The 15653-nt window shown below is 42.9% G+C and overlaps 1 protein-coding gene across 1 annotated transcript in view; it reads left to right on the top strand.

The window, feature by feature from the left end:
* wdr11 (WD repeat domain 11) overlaps nucleotides 1-15653 on the top strand; it is a 95931-nt gene that overhangs the window by 70976 nt on the left and 9302 nt on the right. Inside the window, exons 8-10 of the mRNA XM_028825604.2 lie at nucleotides 13999-14191; nucleotides 14923-15023; nucleotides 15352-15510. Of these exons, the coding sequence (XP_028681437.2) occupies nucleotides 13999-14191; nucleotides 14923-15023; nucleotides 15352-15510 (453 nt within the window). The remainder of the gene's footprint in view (nucleotides 1-13998; nucleotides 14192-14922; nucleotides 15024-15351; nucleotides 15511-15653) is intronic.

Below are 15653 nucleotides of genomic sequence, written 5' to 3'. Positions count from 1 at the left end.
CGTTGAGTAATACGTTTTCGTTCTGTTCGGCTTTGAAATTAACACACAAACTTTTTAAACTTACACTTTTACTGTAAAACTTAAGTAAAAATATTTTTTTTAATTAACTTTTTGTCAATATCGCATTGAATTTTGATTCTGTGTTTGGACTTTCATCGTGACAACGCAACGTATATCTGCCCGTGAGTGAATTTCATTTCTTTCTCTTTATTAAATAAACCAACTTTTTTGAATGTTTGGCTCTGTGATTTGTTAATTGTCTTTGCAAAAGCGATTCTAACGGGAAACTGTAAACGTTTTAATACGAATGGCGTATCAAGATCTCCTTTGGGGTCTAATGTTATCCCCTGAAGATGGACTACATTACCTTTCTTGGATCCATCCTTCTGTCTACAGTAATTTGTGCAGTGGAAGAATAGACGGTGTTAACAGTTGTAGATATTCTTCATGATATTGTAAGTTGATGTTTTCATCTTCCGCACCATCACCACCAACTGTTTCATCATAGTCTATTGATACGCATTTAACCAATGTGACGTGTAACCGATCGACAGTTTTCATGTTAATTTGTTTGACTTCATCGTTTCTCAGTGCTAGGATTGCCTGTGTACTCATTTTTTCTGTTGATAACCCTTCGTGATGAAATTCTTCAATAAGATTTGGACATAATACGTCTTCTTTAATTGAAAGAAAGAGAAGAAAATACCAAATCACTGTAGTCCAATATGCAAAAGCAAAGCAAAGTCAAAAAACATGCTGATTATAGAAGTGTCATGGAAGTATTGTTTGTTAGCAGTAGCTTTTGCATGAGAATTTGAGACTTTTATAGGCTCAAGGTGTCACATGACCCAGGGTCCAACATGAAGATGGCCACCAAATGTTTTCATATTCAAAAACCAAGTGAAGAAACAATGAATGGGAACACTTGAGCAAGGTAAAAAATTCCAAAATCACTGCAACGCCACAATCGCGTCAGAGCTTGGCTGCTGGCTACATGGAGGTCTCCCTTTAGCTGAGCAATAGAATGTGCTGCTTGTAATTCTGGTGACCAGCTGTGTCACCTTAAGGAAGGGAGGGTGTTGAGCGCAGTGGCATGGTTAGGAGGGGGCAGTCCACCCCAGGCGGCACATTTTTGGGGGCGGCATTATTGGCCAAAAAGGCTCAGCACAACTCATGTGTAAGCAGCAAGGTTCAGAAAAATATCATTCATGAATGAAAAACATAAAATTCTCTAATTTTTATCCACAGATGTTTCAAAAAAATCATTTTCAGACTGTCCTTCTGTGACGGCATCAGAAAATTTATGAGGCAATAACAAAAATAAACAGAAACATTACACCGACAAGAATCTCTAGGAAGATGAACAACTGATTTACAATTTCTAATTTCGTTTTGTTACCAATCCGAATGCATTCTTACTCTGTGCAGAAAACATCCCCACCTATCACTTGTACACTACACTGGTTCTGGTTTCCTCAGCGTGATTATATTAAACCAATAATTAGAACACGGCTTATCAGTGCGTCTATACTCTATTCTTGTCTAATTGATGCTTATAAATAATTAGATGTGAAAAATTATTGCTGTTTCTCTATATATGAATACATCTATGCAAAAGTTATCTTAACTTTTCTCTATACGTCAGTTTAATTTTCTATTTACATAGTTTAACATATTCAGATAGCCTCGAGTAGCACGAACTCGAGCTACCCCGCTGGTTGAGCAATTCCTCAGCAGCAACAACACCATAAGGAACACAATGCATTACAAACTAGGGGTCACACGGTGGTATTCAGTAACTTGGCAGGTACAACAACCAACATGTTGAGCAGACCACATAGCCAAAAGATGGCACAGCCTGCTTAGAGCACGATTCCACCAGATTGTATTGGGATTGTTCACAGATGGCAACTACAAAGATGTACTCTTGCTCACCATTCTGATAGGCACGTGTAAAACTCATTGATGAGAACGAGTTCAAAATGGTCTCTAATGCCCTCCAAATACTGTTTGACTTGACTTGACTTGACTTGAGACTACTATCCACCAAACTGCTTGGTTACTCATTCTGTGTTTCTGCGGGTCTGTGTGAAGACCTTTCGTTCTGTCGTTAAGTGTGAAACTTCCCTTCAACCACAGCCCACCTACGCCCCCTTGCTTTTGCTGAGGAACTCCTTTTTCAAGTAACTTCATGTTTCCTCTTAAACTGTAAAGTCTGAGCTCCTTTAATCAGTCACAGCAGCTTGTTGCCCACAGTCCCAGTGTCAGTGTGTCACTTTTCTCCAGACTGCCCCTAGCGTTCCGTTGTCCTCCCTACAACGTGGAGACTAAAAGCTGCACTCAGTGTTCCAGATGAGTGTTGATTGGCCTTTATTTACTTGGACTCAACACATGGTGGGCCATATAAACTAGCGTCAATTTTTAATTGGTTCTGCTGTACAAATGCTGTGAACAGATAGGAGGCCACTTTGACTCCTAAGTCCTTTTCATAGTACAGGAGGAGCTGACAGAGAGGGGTGAGTCACTGGAATGTCCAAAGTCAGCAGAAAGGTAAGCAGACAGAGGAACACAGGAACACAGAACAAAATGTGGGGTGGCAGACACACTGCCTACAGTGAGGCACCTACTTGATGTCCTTTTTTTAACTGTGGTGCTCAGCCTTGTTTGTTTGTTTGTTTTTTTTCCATAAGCTTTCTTTCAAATGCTGATGAATCTTGTTGTTCTCCTGGAGGCTTCAGCCAAGAGTTCTTGTTTACTCTGTTATCTATTTTTCCTTTGAAATTAAGCGACTTCACTACATTTTGACTACTGCTTTTCTCTTAATAGAAATATTTAACATGGCAAGATGTCTTTTTAGTGTTTTGAGATATTTGTCCGCTGTTTCTTAAACTTCTTGGTTATAAAAAATTTGTTCAGGAAGTCAGGAGTTTCAAGGTCAGGTAGTTCTACTAACTGATTGTGGCATCAGAGAGTGGTAATGATAGATAGATAGATAGATAGATAGATAGATAGATAGATAGATAGATAGATAGATAGATAGATAGATAGATAGATAGATAGATAGATAGCGTAGTCAGCAGGGTTAGATAGATAGATAGATAGATAGATAGATAGATAGATAGATAGATAGATAGATAGATAGATAGATAGCGTAGTCAGCAGGGTTAGATAGATAGATAGATAGATAGATAGATAGATAGATAGATAGATAGATAGATAGATAGATAGATAGCGTAGTCAGCAGGGTTAGATAGATAGATAGATAGATAGATAGATAGATAGATAGATAGATAGATAGATAGATAGATAGATAGATAGATAGATAGATAGATAGATAGATAGATAGATAGATAGATAGATAGATAGCGTAGTCAGCAGGGTTAGATAGATAGATAGATAGATAGATAGATAGATAGATAGATAGATAGATAGATAGATAGATAGATAGATAGATAGATAGATAGATAGCGTAGTCAGCAGGGTTAGATAGATAGATAGATAGATAGATAGATAGATAGATAGATAGATAGATAGATAGATAGATAGATAGATAGATAGATAGCGTAGTCAGCAGGGTTAGATAGATAGATAGATAGATAGATAGATAGATAGATAGATAGATAGATAGCGTAGTCAGCAGGGTTAGATAGATAGATAGATAGCGTAGTCAGCAGGGTTAGATAGATAGATAGATAGATAGATAGATAGATAGATAGCGTAGTCAGCAGGGTTAGATAGATAGATAGATAGCGTAGTCAGCAGGGTTAGATAGATAGATAGATAGATAGATAGATAGATAGATAGATAGATAGATAGCGTAGTCAGCAGGGTTAGATAGATAGATAGATAGATAGATAGATAGATAGATAGATAGATAGATAGATAGATAGATAGATAGCGTAGTCAGCAGGGTTAGATAGATAGATAGATAGATAGATAGATAGATAGATAGATAGATAGATAGATAGATAGATAGATAGATAGATAGATAGATAGATAGATAGATAGATAGATAGATAGCGTAGTCAGCAGGGTTAGATAGATAGATAGATAGATAGATAGCGTAGTCAGCAGGGTTAGATAGATAGATAGATAGATAGATAGATAGATAGATAGATAGATAGATAGATAGATAGATAGATAGATAGATAGATAGATAGATAGATAGATAGCGTAGTCAGCAGGGTTAGATAGATAGATAGATAGATAGATGGCGTAGTCAGCAGGGTTAGATAGATAGATAGATAGATAGATAGATAGATAGATAGATAGATAGATAGATAGATAGATAGATAGATAGATAGATAGATAGATAGATAGATAGATAGATAGATAGATAGATAGATACTTTATTAATCCCAAGGGGAAATTCACATACTCCAGGCAGCAGCATACAAATAAAGAAAATATTAAAGAGTGATAACAATGCAGGTATACAGACAGACAATAACTTTGAATAATGTTAACCAGCCCCGGGTGGTATTAAAGAGTCACTTAGTGTGGTGGAGGAACGATCTCCTCAGTCTGTCAGTGGAGCAGGACGGTGACAGCAGTCTGTTGCTGAAGCTGCTCCTCTAATATTGCTCCTCTATATTGCATGGTGATTAGGATATGCAAGTAAGACTTTCACTGTATTCTGTACATGGCACAACAAGGATCCAATAAACCTGTGACAGAGTTCAAACACTAGAGGGCAACATAGTTAAAGGTGCTGTCAGTAACTGAGTTCTGACACTAGAGGGCGACGTAGTCTGGGATGCCATCAGTAACAGCTCAGACACTAGGGGGCGACGTAGACGGGCATACCAGCAGAGCCACCTCAAATACGAGAGAACAACGTAGCCAGGAATGCCATCATTTCAAAGAAAGATTGTTATTTCAGGTATGGAACAACAACATTTATTTCTATCGCACATTTTCATACAAATGATGGAGCTCAAAGTGCCTTACATGATGATAAAAGACAAAATAGATAAGAAAATAGAATCAGAGAACACTAATTAACAGAATAAAAGTAAGGTCCGATGGCCGGGGAGGACAGAAAAAACAAAAAAAAAAAACTCCAGACGGCTGGAGAAAAAAAATAAAATCTGCAGGGGGTTCGAGGCCACGAGACCACCTGACCAGCATTCTACAGTAAAGAGACTGTGGAAGATTGTGGGTTCGCTTCCCGGTCCCTCCCTGTGTGGATAGCGCTTTGAGTACTGAGAAAAGCACTATATAAATGTAATGAATTATCATTATTACCTACCATAAATGACCTCAATCAGTCCTCATTGTATTCAGGGTTCACATGGAAGAACTTGGTGATGACGGTCATGTGGACTTCTGATGTTTCAAGATCAAGTTGTAACGACCGACCCACTTGTCCACTTGTGGCCTGGCAACCTGAGGAAACGTTAGTCCAGACAAGCCGTACTTCTTTCAAGTAACTTCCCCCATTCAACGGTTAAATAATCAAAAAGTAGACAGTAAATAAAATAATAATAATGTGTATATAGCATATTAATAGTGCAAAGAAACAAACAACAAAATAATCTCTGCTTCACTCCCTCTAAAGCCCCCCACACCACACACAACCCAAAACGTGACCAGCGCTATGTAATAAAAAATTGCATTAATAGTCATGCAGCACACACCCTCCCTCGTCCCTACACTGAACATGAAACAAGTAAGATACACAGAGAACACGAAACATACATGAAAGTCCAGAGGATTTAACGGAGGATGATTAGTCAATATGAATTTTGTCGAGATGGAAAGTGTCCTACGGTAATTATACTCAAATGAAATTGTAGGCTTGATCCTCTCCCAAATGACAAAGAACAGCCTCACCGTATATCCTCGGTGTGCCGGTATAATCCACAACCCCGGGGCTTTGCGTGACGGTGTTAAAGTCGTTGAAGTCTGAAGTTGAAAGCGGCAAGTAGTTAAAGCTGTAAAGTGATCCGTATCGGCGCTCTCTCTTGGCTGTTTTCTCCTCGGTGAAGTGTCGGTGTTGTAAGCGATTTTTTTCTCTTGTTTAAATAGCAGTGGCCCTGATGGAAGTGATGTGTTTGACAGGGAAGACTATCAAGAGGGTTCCACAGTGTTATCCTTCCCCCCGGTGGTTCCAGGGTACAACATTTAAACAGGCACACATAGGTCATATAAATGGGATAACGCTATGAAAGACACGACTCAGTACAGAAGACATTTAAGATGTCCCCATTCATGTAGCACCGCTACAATGTAGTTCAGCTCACTAATCGTGGTTCTGGAGAGAAGCGACTTGGCACATTTTTGTTGGTGTATGCAAGTCATAGTTTCACATTACAGTGCCCTATAAACCAATATACCTAAAGTTTACTTTTCAATTTGTGGACCCCTAACCCAACACCCCATGTCCCATCACACTCTACTTTTATTTCCCACCTCATGTGTTCCGGAGTATAGTAACTGTCCAGGTCCACCGGTAATGACTGTGCTCTCACTAAGGTGTCCACCTGCTTTAGTGTCCTCTGTAAACTCCAGCTACTTGTCTGCTCCATTTTTATCCATATCTTTTATACACGTTTTTAAAAAAAAATCCTCTGCCCCGACCCTGATCTCTGATCAACACCGCTTTTAAATAGTTCCATAACCCTTTGCCCTCTGTGTTTTTAGCCAGTTTTGCACTCGTCTGAACACTGTGCCTTGAACTCCGACTTCTTTCAGTTTCATCACCAGTCTCTCCTGTGGGACTTTATCAAAAGCTTTTGAAATCTCAGATAAATAGCATCACGCTCTTCTGTGCTCAAATGCTTGTGTGGCTTCCTCATTAATTCTGGCAGTAATTAAACACAAGTCTGCCCCTCCCAAAACCGTGCTGACTGCTCACTGATTCACCCTTTCATGACAGGTGACGCTTTATCCCTTCTTTAATAACGGCTTGCAGGAGTTTATCTGTGAGGCACAGTTAACTGTTTTATAGTTGGTCGGTTTGGCCCAGTCGCCTTCCTTGTGTTTGGTGTTATGGTCGTGTGTACTCAGTGCAATGAAATTCTTAGGTGTTTGCCTCCTCAGAAGAGTCAAACTAATGCTACATCAACAGAAAATACATAGAATGTAACATATGCACTGTCAGACTTCATATAAAACACTAACTTCTGTATATTTGTATAATACACAAGAACACCCTCGGTAATGTTGTTATGGCTGGCTCTAATGACCCGTGGAGAGACACAGTCGGAATCTGCTGGTGCAAATGCTGATGGTCCAGAAGAGAAGAGACTGCATGATGGCTGAGGTCTTTAATAACCCCTTGTGCTTGTGTTACATAAACTGCAGGCAGCTGGCTTCTGGCAATAAGCAGTGCCACCTTCACTTTCCACCGCAGTGCCCTACAACCCTGGGCTGAGCAGGATGTGATGAGGCCAGTGAGGATCTGTAGAAGTGCATGAGAACAAAAGGAGAAATGCAAGCTGTCCTCCTCAGACGTCTGAGGAAATAGTGGCACTGGTAAGCCTTCTTGATGGGGGTTGAAATGTGCTGTGCCCACTTCAGTTCATTAGTGATGCTCACTCTAGGAAAGCTGTTCACCTTCTCCACAGCATCCCTCCGATGTAGATGACAGGGCAGTCTGCCTTCTCCTTCCTCAGTTCTGTGACCAGCTCCTTGGCTTTGCTGACATTGAGATGTCAGGTGAGATTGCTGTCCTAGCATCTCTAAGTCCGCAGGTAGACCACTTCTCTATAAGTCATCACATCATCGGCCTAGGGTGACGGTGTTATCAGCAAATGTATTGCTGGAGTTGTCGCTGTGTCTGACTGCACAATCCTACCAGGGGGCTCAGCACCCTACCCTGTGCCTGTGGTGCCTGTGTTGATGGTCAGCATGGAGGATGTGAGGTCTTCTAGTTAAAATCCAGTTGTAGACTGGACACGAAGTCCTAAGTCAAGTTTGGTGGTCAGCTTTGCCAGCTCAACAGCATTAAACACTGGTTTGTATTCTGTAAACGGGGTTGCCAATGCAAGTTATTATTATCTACGTGTGCTAGGATGGTAGGAAGTGAAAGGTATATGGACCAAGTCTGATGGCATACAAACTGGGGCTGGCCCAGTCTATCTGGAATAACCTCCAGTCTCTCAAAGCACGTCATTACAATGCCAGTCGGCACCACTGGTCTGTGTTCATTCAGACACCACAATGCCAGTCGGCGCCACTGGTCTGTGTTCATTCAGACACCACAATGCCAGTCGGCGCCACTGGTCTGTGTCCTTCATTCAGACACCACAATGCCAGTCGGCGCCACTGGTCTGTGTTCTTCATTCAGACACCACAATGCCAGTCGGCGCCACTGGTCTGTGTTCATTCAGACACCACAATGCCAGTCGGCGCCACTGGTCTGTGTTCTTCATTCAGTCACCCCAATGCCAGTCAGCGCTACTGGTCTGTGTTCTTCATTCAGTCACCCCAATGCCAGTCGGCACCACTGGTCTGTGTTCATTCAGACACCACAATGCCAGTCAGCGCCACTGGTCTGTGTTCTTCATTCAGTCACCCCAATGCCAGTCGGCACCACTGGTCTGTGTTCATTCAGACACCACAATGCCAGTCAGCGCCACTGGTCTGTGTTCTTCATTCAGTCACCCCAATGCCAGTCGGCACCACTGGTCTGTGTTCATTCAGATGGCTCACTTTTGTTTTCTTATATTTGATGTCCTTTTGAAGCAGGAAGGTACCAGTCAACCTACACTCAAAGTATGTTTTCAGAAAGCTTTGCAAATTCATTCAGAATCAGAAAGTGAATTCTCTCGTTCATTGATGTAATCAGTACTGTGTAGGAGCCCCCTTGGCACAATTCCGGCTTTGTGTCTCCTTGGCTAAGTCTCTACAAGTTTTGCACAGGTGGATCTGGACAGTTCATCCAATTCTTCCAGGCAGATCCTCTGAAGCTCCGTTAGACTTGTTTGGGAGGCGCCTGTAAACGGCCATCTTCAGGTCTATCCACACGTGCTCTGTGGACTTTGGGTGGGCCACTCAAGGACACTCGGAGACTTGTCCCAAAACCACTCTAGCATTGTCTTCAGGTCACTGAAGTGTTGCCGCAATCTGAGTTGACATAATGTTTTTCTTCAAGGACCTCTGTGTATTTCTAGGTATCCATCTTTTCCTCAGTTCTGGCCAGTCTCGCTGTCCCTGTTGCTGAGAAGCACCCTCATAGTATGATGCCACCACCACCGTGCTTCCCTGTAGGGACGGCATTAGACAGGTGAGGAGCAGTGCCTGGTTTTCACCAAACATACAGCTTGGACTTTGGCCTATAGAGTTTTTTGTCTTTCGTGCTCAAGAGTCCTTTAATTGCCTTTCACTCAAGAGTGCTGTGGAGATGTTCGTACTTCCAACATGTTCTCCCATCACAGCAGAGGACTTCTGAAACCCTGTTTGAGTGACCATTGGACACCTCACAGAGTAAGGCATTTCTTGCCCAGTTACTCAGTTTGCCTGCATGGCCAACTCGAGGAGGAGTCTTAGTGGTTCTAAACGTCCTTCATTTCACAATTCCTGAGTCCACTGCTCCTGTGAACACTTAGACCTTTAGAAATGGTTTAATAATAATAATTGACTTCCTTGAAATCCTTGCCCTGGCCTGTGGCTCACCTGTCCTGACGTGCAGGGTGAATTGTGGTCCTCACATACACGGCTTGTACACACATGCTTTTCTAAATGTTGTCCAATCCATTCGGTTGTCCGCAGGTGGACTCCAGTCAAGCTCTGGACACACGCTAAGGAGAATTCAGGCAAACATTTTACACCTGAGCACAAGCTGGAGTGCCACAGCAAAGGGTCTGAATACTTCTGGGAATGAGAGAGCTGAGTGTTCAGTTTCTAATGAATGTCTAAACCTTTGTCTTTATAGGTTAGCCGGCGAGTGTAGACTGATAGGCAAATATAGCAAATTTATCAAATTAAAATGAATTCCAGAAAGTGAAGTCTCCCCGTGACCCTGTGTTCGGATTCAGCGGTTTGGAAAATGGATGGATGGATGGAAGTGAAGTCTCTCACTGTATGTAATTAACGTATGTGCTGCTCCAGTCCCAGCCGTCTGCCTGCCTTCAGCGTTTTTAAACGTGTGTGGCACTACTTCTGTCTTTGTCATCTCCATTATCGTTTCATTCTCCTGTCACCGGCGATGAATTGCTCAGGGCGACTCACGCTCTCTTTTTATCTCTCTGACCTCCTTGAGACGGCAAAGATGGGACGCAAACTCGCAGTGTTGGGATTACAAGCTGCCTGCCATCTCTACCAGAGCACTGAAGGCAATTTCCTTCAGCCAGCAGCAGATTTGTCTGCTCGGTTGTGATGGCACCTGCTAGGATCGCGTCTCTCTGTGTTTCTCCGAGCTGTTTTGTTTGTGGTGCCCGTTAACTCTCCATTAATAATCCTTTTGGTTTCTGAGAAATGAACCCACCTCTGCGAAGGTGAAGTCCTCCTGTAAGAGCTGACTGAATTTACTGTTCCCTTTTCAGCATATTTTTATAGCAGTCCAGTGCCGCTAAGATTCACACCGTCGAGAAGGCGGTGATTTCTTTATTTTTATGGTGGACCCAGCCATGGCCCGACCGTCATGCACACACAGACAGAGACAAAAAACCAACAGAAATAAAACGGCAAATAAAGAATGTATTAACACTTATAGTGAAAACAACGATCCCACCCCTGTTCCCCTTACGGCGATTATACATTAATTGCAACAAAACACATACAGTAAAGTCCATGAGAAATGGCAACGGATGAAATGTAATGGGAACAGATAGTGCAGAGATCTGCATGTTGGATGGGAATGTAAAGATAGTCCTACCGCTAGTTCCTGAGATGGTGAAGACGGGTGGATGGTTCAGGAGCGCTCCCTTCTATGTAGGATGGCCATGAATCCACTTATGTACACAGGCAGACAATCCAGACCGCAACCACAAAACGATCCAGGGCAAAACGAATAAGTACAGGTAACCCAACAGAAGGCAGACAGACAGAAACTTGAAGCACAAATTACAAAAAAAAAAACCTTCTTTTGGTCACCGGCCCCCCTTTTTAAAAGTCGCGCTGACCTCCTTTGACCCCAGCAGCCCCTGCAACCTCAGCAGAAGAAAAATTAGAGCCACTGCAGGGACTGCTGGGAGTTGCAGTTTCAAATTCTAGTAGCACCGCTACATTTTATTCCCCCTTGCTGTTGTAAATACACCTGATCTTATTGTTGCCTCTTCTCTTTCCCCTTTGGGTCGACCTCTCCAGTTAGCTTCCCTAATATCCTGCATAGCCGCCATTGTCTTGTGCTGATGAGCCCTGTGCTTAGCACTGGAGTTACTTGACTTCATTGTGTTACTCGGCTGCCTTTTCTCCTTGAATTAGCTTGTCATTCACTCTGGAGTCATTTAAAGTAAAGCGTTGCTTCTGGTTTTGAGATGGACTTGTACACTACATTTTGAAGTGACCCGTCTTTATATCTAAAACTCCACTGCAGTTTGTTCCTTTAAAATGTTAAACAGACATATCAAACCCTTTACTGAACCCACTTACCCCAGTTGAGAGTTGCAGGGGCTGGAGCCTCTCCAGGCAACATCCCATAATAATAATAATTCTTTACATTTATATAGCGCTTTTCTCACTACTCAAAGCGCTCTCCACACAGGGAGGACCCGGGAAGCAAAACCAAACTGCAAAGCAGCAGCACTGCCACTGTGCCAGAGCCAGCCCTGAATAGGATGCCAGTCCAGTAACATTGTTGCCCAGTAACTTGCCTATTGTTTATTTTGTAAACCACATTGAGCTGCATCCTTTATAAGAGAATGTGCTACAGAAATAAATGTTGTTGTTGCTTATTATTTTGGTAACTGTAATGTGTTACCATTCACCAGGGAGATAACAACATCTCTGTAGGACACATCCCATCTGTGCCAGTGGCTGTCCTACCAAATTGAAGGAGAACTTGAGGCAGATTGATTGATTGATTTCAGATTGATTGCAGATACTTTGTTTATAGCACCTTCCATATTTTTAGAATAAACGGGAGCGGTAAACATGATGACAACAGGGAGCATCTTTGGAATGGACACCACTTGTTATAGATTTGATAGAAACTAGCTGTTTATAGAATAATGAGGTCTTTATTAATAGTCACGCAGACTCCAGTGAAATTCTGACTTGCATGTGCACTCTCTGGCTCGCCTCACTTTGAGACGTCTGTCATCCATACCTAAAAGATGTCCAAACACATTTGCTATACATGCATATAACATAAATCACAGGTAAATTATAAAGAGGAGAACAGCGGTTTGTCAGGCAATATATACTTGAGGGGCTGCAGACCAGAGGCGGGCTTGAGACGTTTATATCGGTCATTACTGTTCTTACTTGCTGCACAAGTTTACAGATGACACCAAAGCAGATACCTTAGAGTTAGCAGAGTCATTACTGGTGGGCCTGGACAGGAATTGAACCTGGCAAGACTTGACGATGGATGATAAGACCTAACTCAAATGTTAGGAAGAGAACCATAGACACGTGGAACAAGTTACCAAGTAGTGTAGTAGGCAGCAGGATTCTAGGGACTTTCAAAGCTCAACTTGGTTTTATTTTACAGGAATTAAGTGGAAAGGATAGGACTGGCGAGCTTTTTTTGGGCTGAATGACCTGTCATTGTCCAGGTTGTTTAAATAGCTATAAAGTGTTAAGGGGTGGATTCTATAAATTGAAAGTAAACTATAGATATATTGGTTTATAGGGTCCTTACTGTCACATGTACAGAGAACAGTGATACTCTCACTTGCTTGTGCTTATCACCGTGCAGCATATTGATGATTAGTGAGTAGAACTGCCTGACCTCAAAGCCTCCGTCTTCCTTACCTGAAAAATCTTACACTTGTCATAAATGCATATTCTAGACATTGCAGGTAAATTATAAGAAGGAAAAGGAGAAGGGCTACTAGTATAGCAGAAGGGTGGGCGTGGCTAGATGTTTGAGTGGCAGCTGACTGGGTGGGGCTAGCTGGGTTTATAGGGTCCTTACTGCCAAGTGTAAAGTCTGACTTGCATGTGCTAATCAATGTGCAACATGTCACTGCTCTTTGGTGCCAAGGAGTTACAAACAGAACCACCGGACCTCAAAACTTCTTCAATCCTCCTTACCTGAAAACCACCTGAACCTAATTATTATACCACTGCAAGCAGAATATTACCGCGTAATACTGTTTTTCCACTTTTTTGGATTGTTTGGTATCTTTCATCTTTGGCTCTTTGTTCTAAATGCACCTGATCTTTTCTTTGCCTGTTCTCTTTCATCTTTGGGTCGACTTGTGCAGTTTCTTCTAAGTTCCCCTCCAGTTGCAGTTTAGTTTTCCTAATATCCTGTAGAAAAATTGTTCATTTTTTTTTTTTTTTTTTTAAATCCATTAGTTTTTTTTTGCCATCTCAGAGATGGTATACAGTACACTCCACATTCTCCAGAATGCAGTGCAGCACCCAATTTTCTTACAGATTTGACTTCTGGGAAGTCCCCATTATTTCCATGGTACTGTCGTCAGTGAACACCACTTTGAATGCCCATGCCATTCCAACAAATGAGTGAATGTCACTAAATTTCAGTGATGGGGAGCCCAACAGTGTCTGTGCTTTTAGGAGTGAAGGGGGTTTCAGAACACCTTAGTACTGTCGGCTCTCCAGGGCTGGGGTGGCTGTTCCACTCATCATAATGGTTTGATTTGCAGATCACTTATTCTCTCTTATGCGGTGGGCTGGTGCCCTGCCCAGGGATTTGTTCCTGCCTTGCGGCTTGTGTTGGCTGGGATTGGCTCCAGCAGACCCCCGTGACCCTGTGTTAGGATATAGCGGGTTAGATAATGACTGACTGACTGTTCTCTCTTAGTACGCAGCAGCTCTTGCTTTCTGGTTTCCTCCTGTGTCTCTCGACAGCCCACCTCTCTTAAGCTTTGCGCCTTGAATCCGTGAATCACTAATCTGTTTGTCTACTTTCCAATTTAGAACAGAATGTGCAGGATCTCGCCTATGACCTCCGCTGCCAGTGTGATGCCATCAGGGTGACCAAAACAGTGCGGCCTTACAGCATGGCTTGCTGCCCAGTTGGCGAGAACTCTGCTGCCCTCTTTATCAGTGATGGAAGAGTCATGCTGTGGGAGGTGAAGTCTGGCACTGCACCTCTACACGCTTCTCACAGGTACTTGTTGTTTACTTGTGACCTGGGCCACCTGTATTTAATACTCGCCAAGGAGCTAGTGATGATGGCTACAGGCTAGTTAGGTGGGCAGTACTCAATATGACATTTTACAGCTAGAGAATCTCTAGACTCTTGCATGCAGAAAATTGTGAGTAAATGAAGCATTGCTCATGTGCCACCTCACCCATGTTGAAGTGCCGCAGTCAGCCCACCGGTGTCACAGTCAAGCATGGCAAAAGTGGCTACTGGCCACTGTGACCACCACTTTGTTGGTGTGACTGCTGCTAACGGGCAGTGCAGGATTTGAAGAGGAATTGCTTTGACTTTGCATCTTACCCTAAAGAACGAGCAAATGGGTTCTGTCTCAGTAACTCAAAATGTCCCTGTCACCTCCCCTGTAGTACAATAATACACAAGCACTGCTTCGTTCATATAGCACATGTGACAGAGCAACTGAGCAAAATAAATCCAGAATCACAAGTTAAGTGACGGGCATAGAAATCTAATGAGAACTTACAAGATCTTCTTAATAATGGTGAGGACCTGAGGGAAGACAGAATAGAATAGGCAGAATGATAGGTGGCCATCCATTAAGACCCCAGGGCAGGTCAGCGAACAGCTTGGAGTAGCAAAAGGTATTAGCTCTTGATTAGCACTGGAGAGCTCAGAACAGAACATCTCGGCCGTGCTGTCCCTCTTACTTTGCTGATCTCTCATTCCTTCCTCCACAGCTCTGGAGTGTCACCCCTGTTTTCTCCAGCTTCATTCTGTGGGACACCATTGGGTCTGCAGCAGAAGAGAATCCTTGACCTGTCACTGGACAACATGATAGGTGGAGCAAACATAAATGTGACTGTTGATCCACAACACTGCCCTTCCGCTGAGTCAAGTTACTTGCTCAGACATATGTCCTTGGCTGTTGGTGGCAGCTTGCCACACTGAGTGAATAAGCAAGTAATGGCCAATAGAGCCTCCTGATTGGGCATGATCCCTGTGCCCCACCTTCAGCAGACTGCGATGGGGCATGCAGATCTTAAGTCTGAGGATGTGGAAGTCCTGCCAATGGACACACTGTTTGTTTTTTTTTTTATTCTTCGTGTCCTCTGATTCTGTCGGAGGGTCTAGATGTCCCTGCACTGAACGATGTCTTGTGGTTACAGGTGATGAGCCCCTGAAGTCGCCACTACAACAGGAGGTTCACCTGAAGTTCCTCCTCACTGGGCTACTGTCTGGACTTCCACTGCCTCCATTTGTCATCCGCATGTGCCCTCCGCTGACCACCAAGAACATGAACCACTACAGGTCACTGCTGGCAGTCGGTAAGTGTGAAGATTTCCAGGGGGCGCTCTCATGCCTTTTTACTGTCCAGTATTGTCACGCAGAGCCATGACAGTTTATTCTTTTCTACTGTGGCCAGCAGTTGGTTCCTGTGACCTTTGTCAATGCCAGCTTTTCCTTTTCA

Source organism: Erpetoichthys calabaricus, chromosome 2 (assembly GCF_900747795.2).
Source record: "Erpetoichthys calabaricus chromosome 2, fErpCal1.3, whole genome shotgun sequence".
Taxonomy (NCBI): domain Eukaryota; kingdom Metazoa; phylum Chordata; class Cladistia; order Polypteriformes; family Polypteridae; genus Erpetoichthys; species Erpetoichthys calabaricus.
Note: the sequence above shows the minus strand (reverse complement) of the source record. Positions and strands in the feature narration are given on the sequence as shown.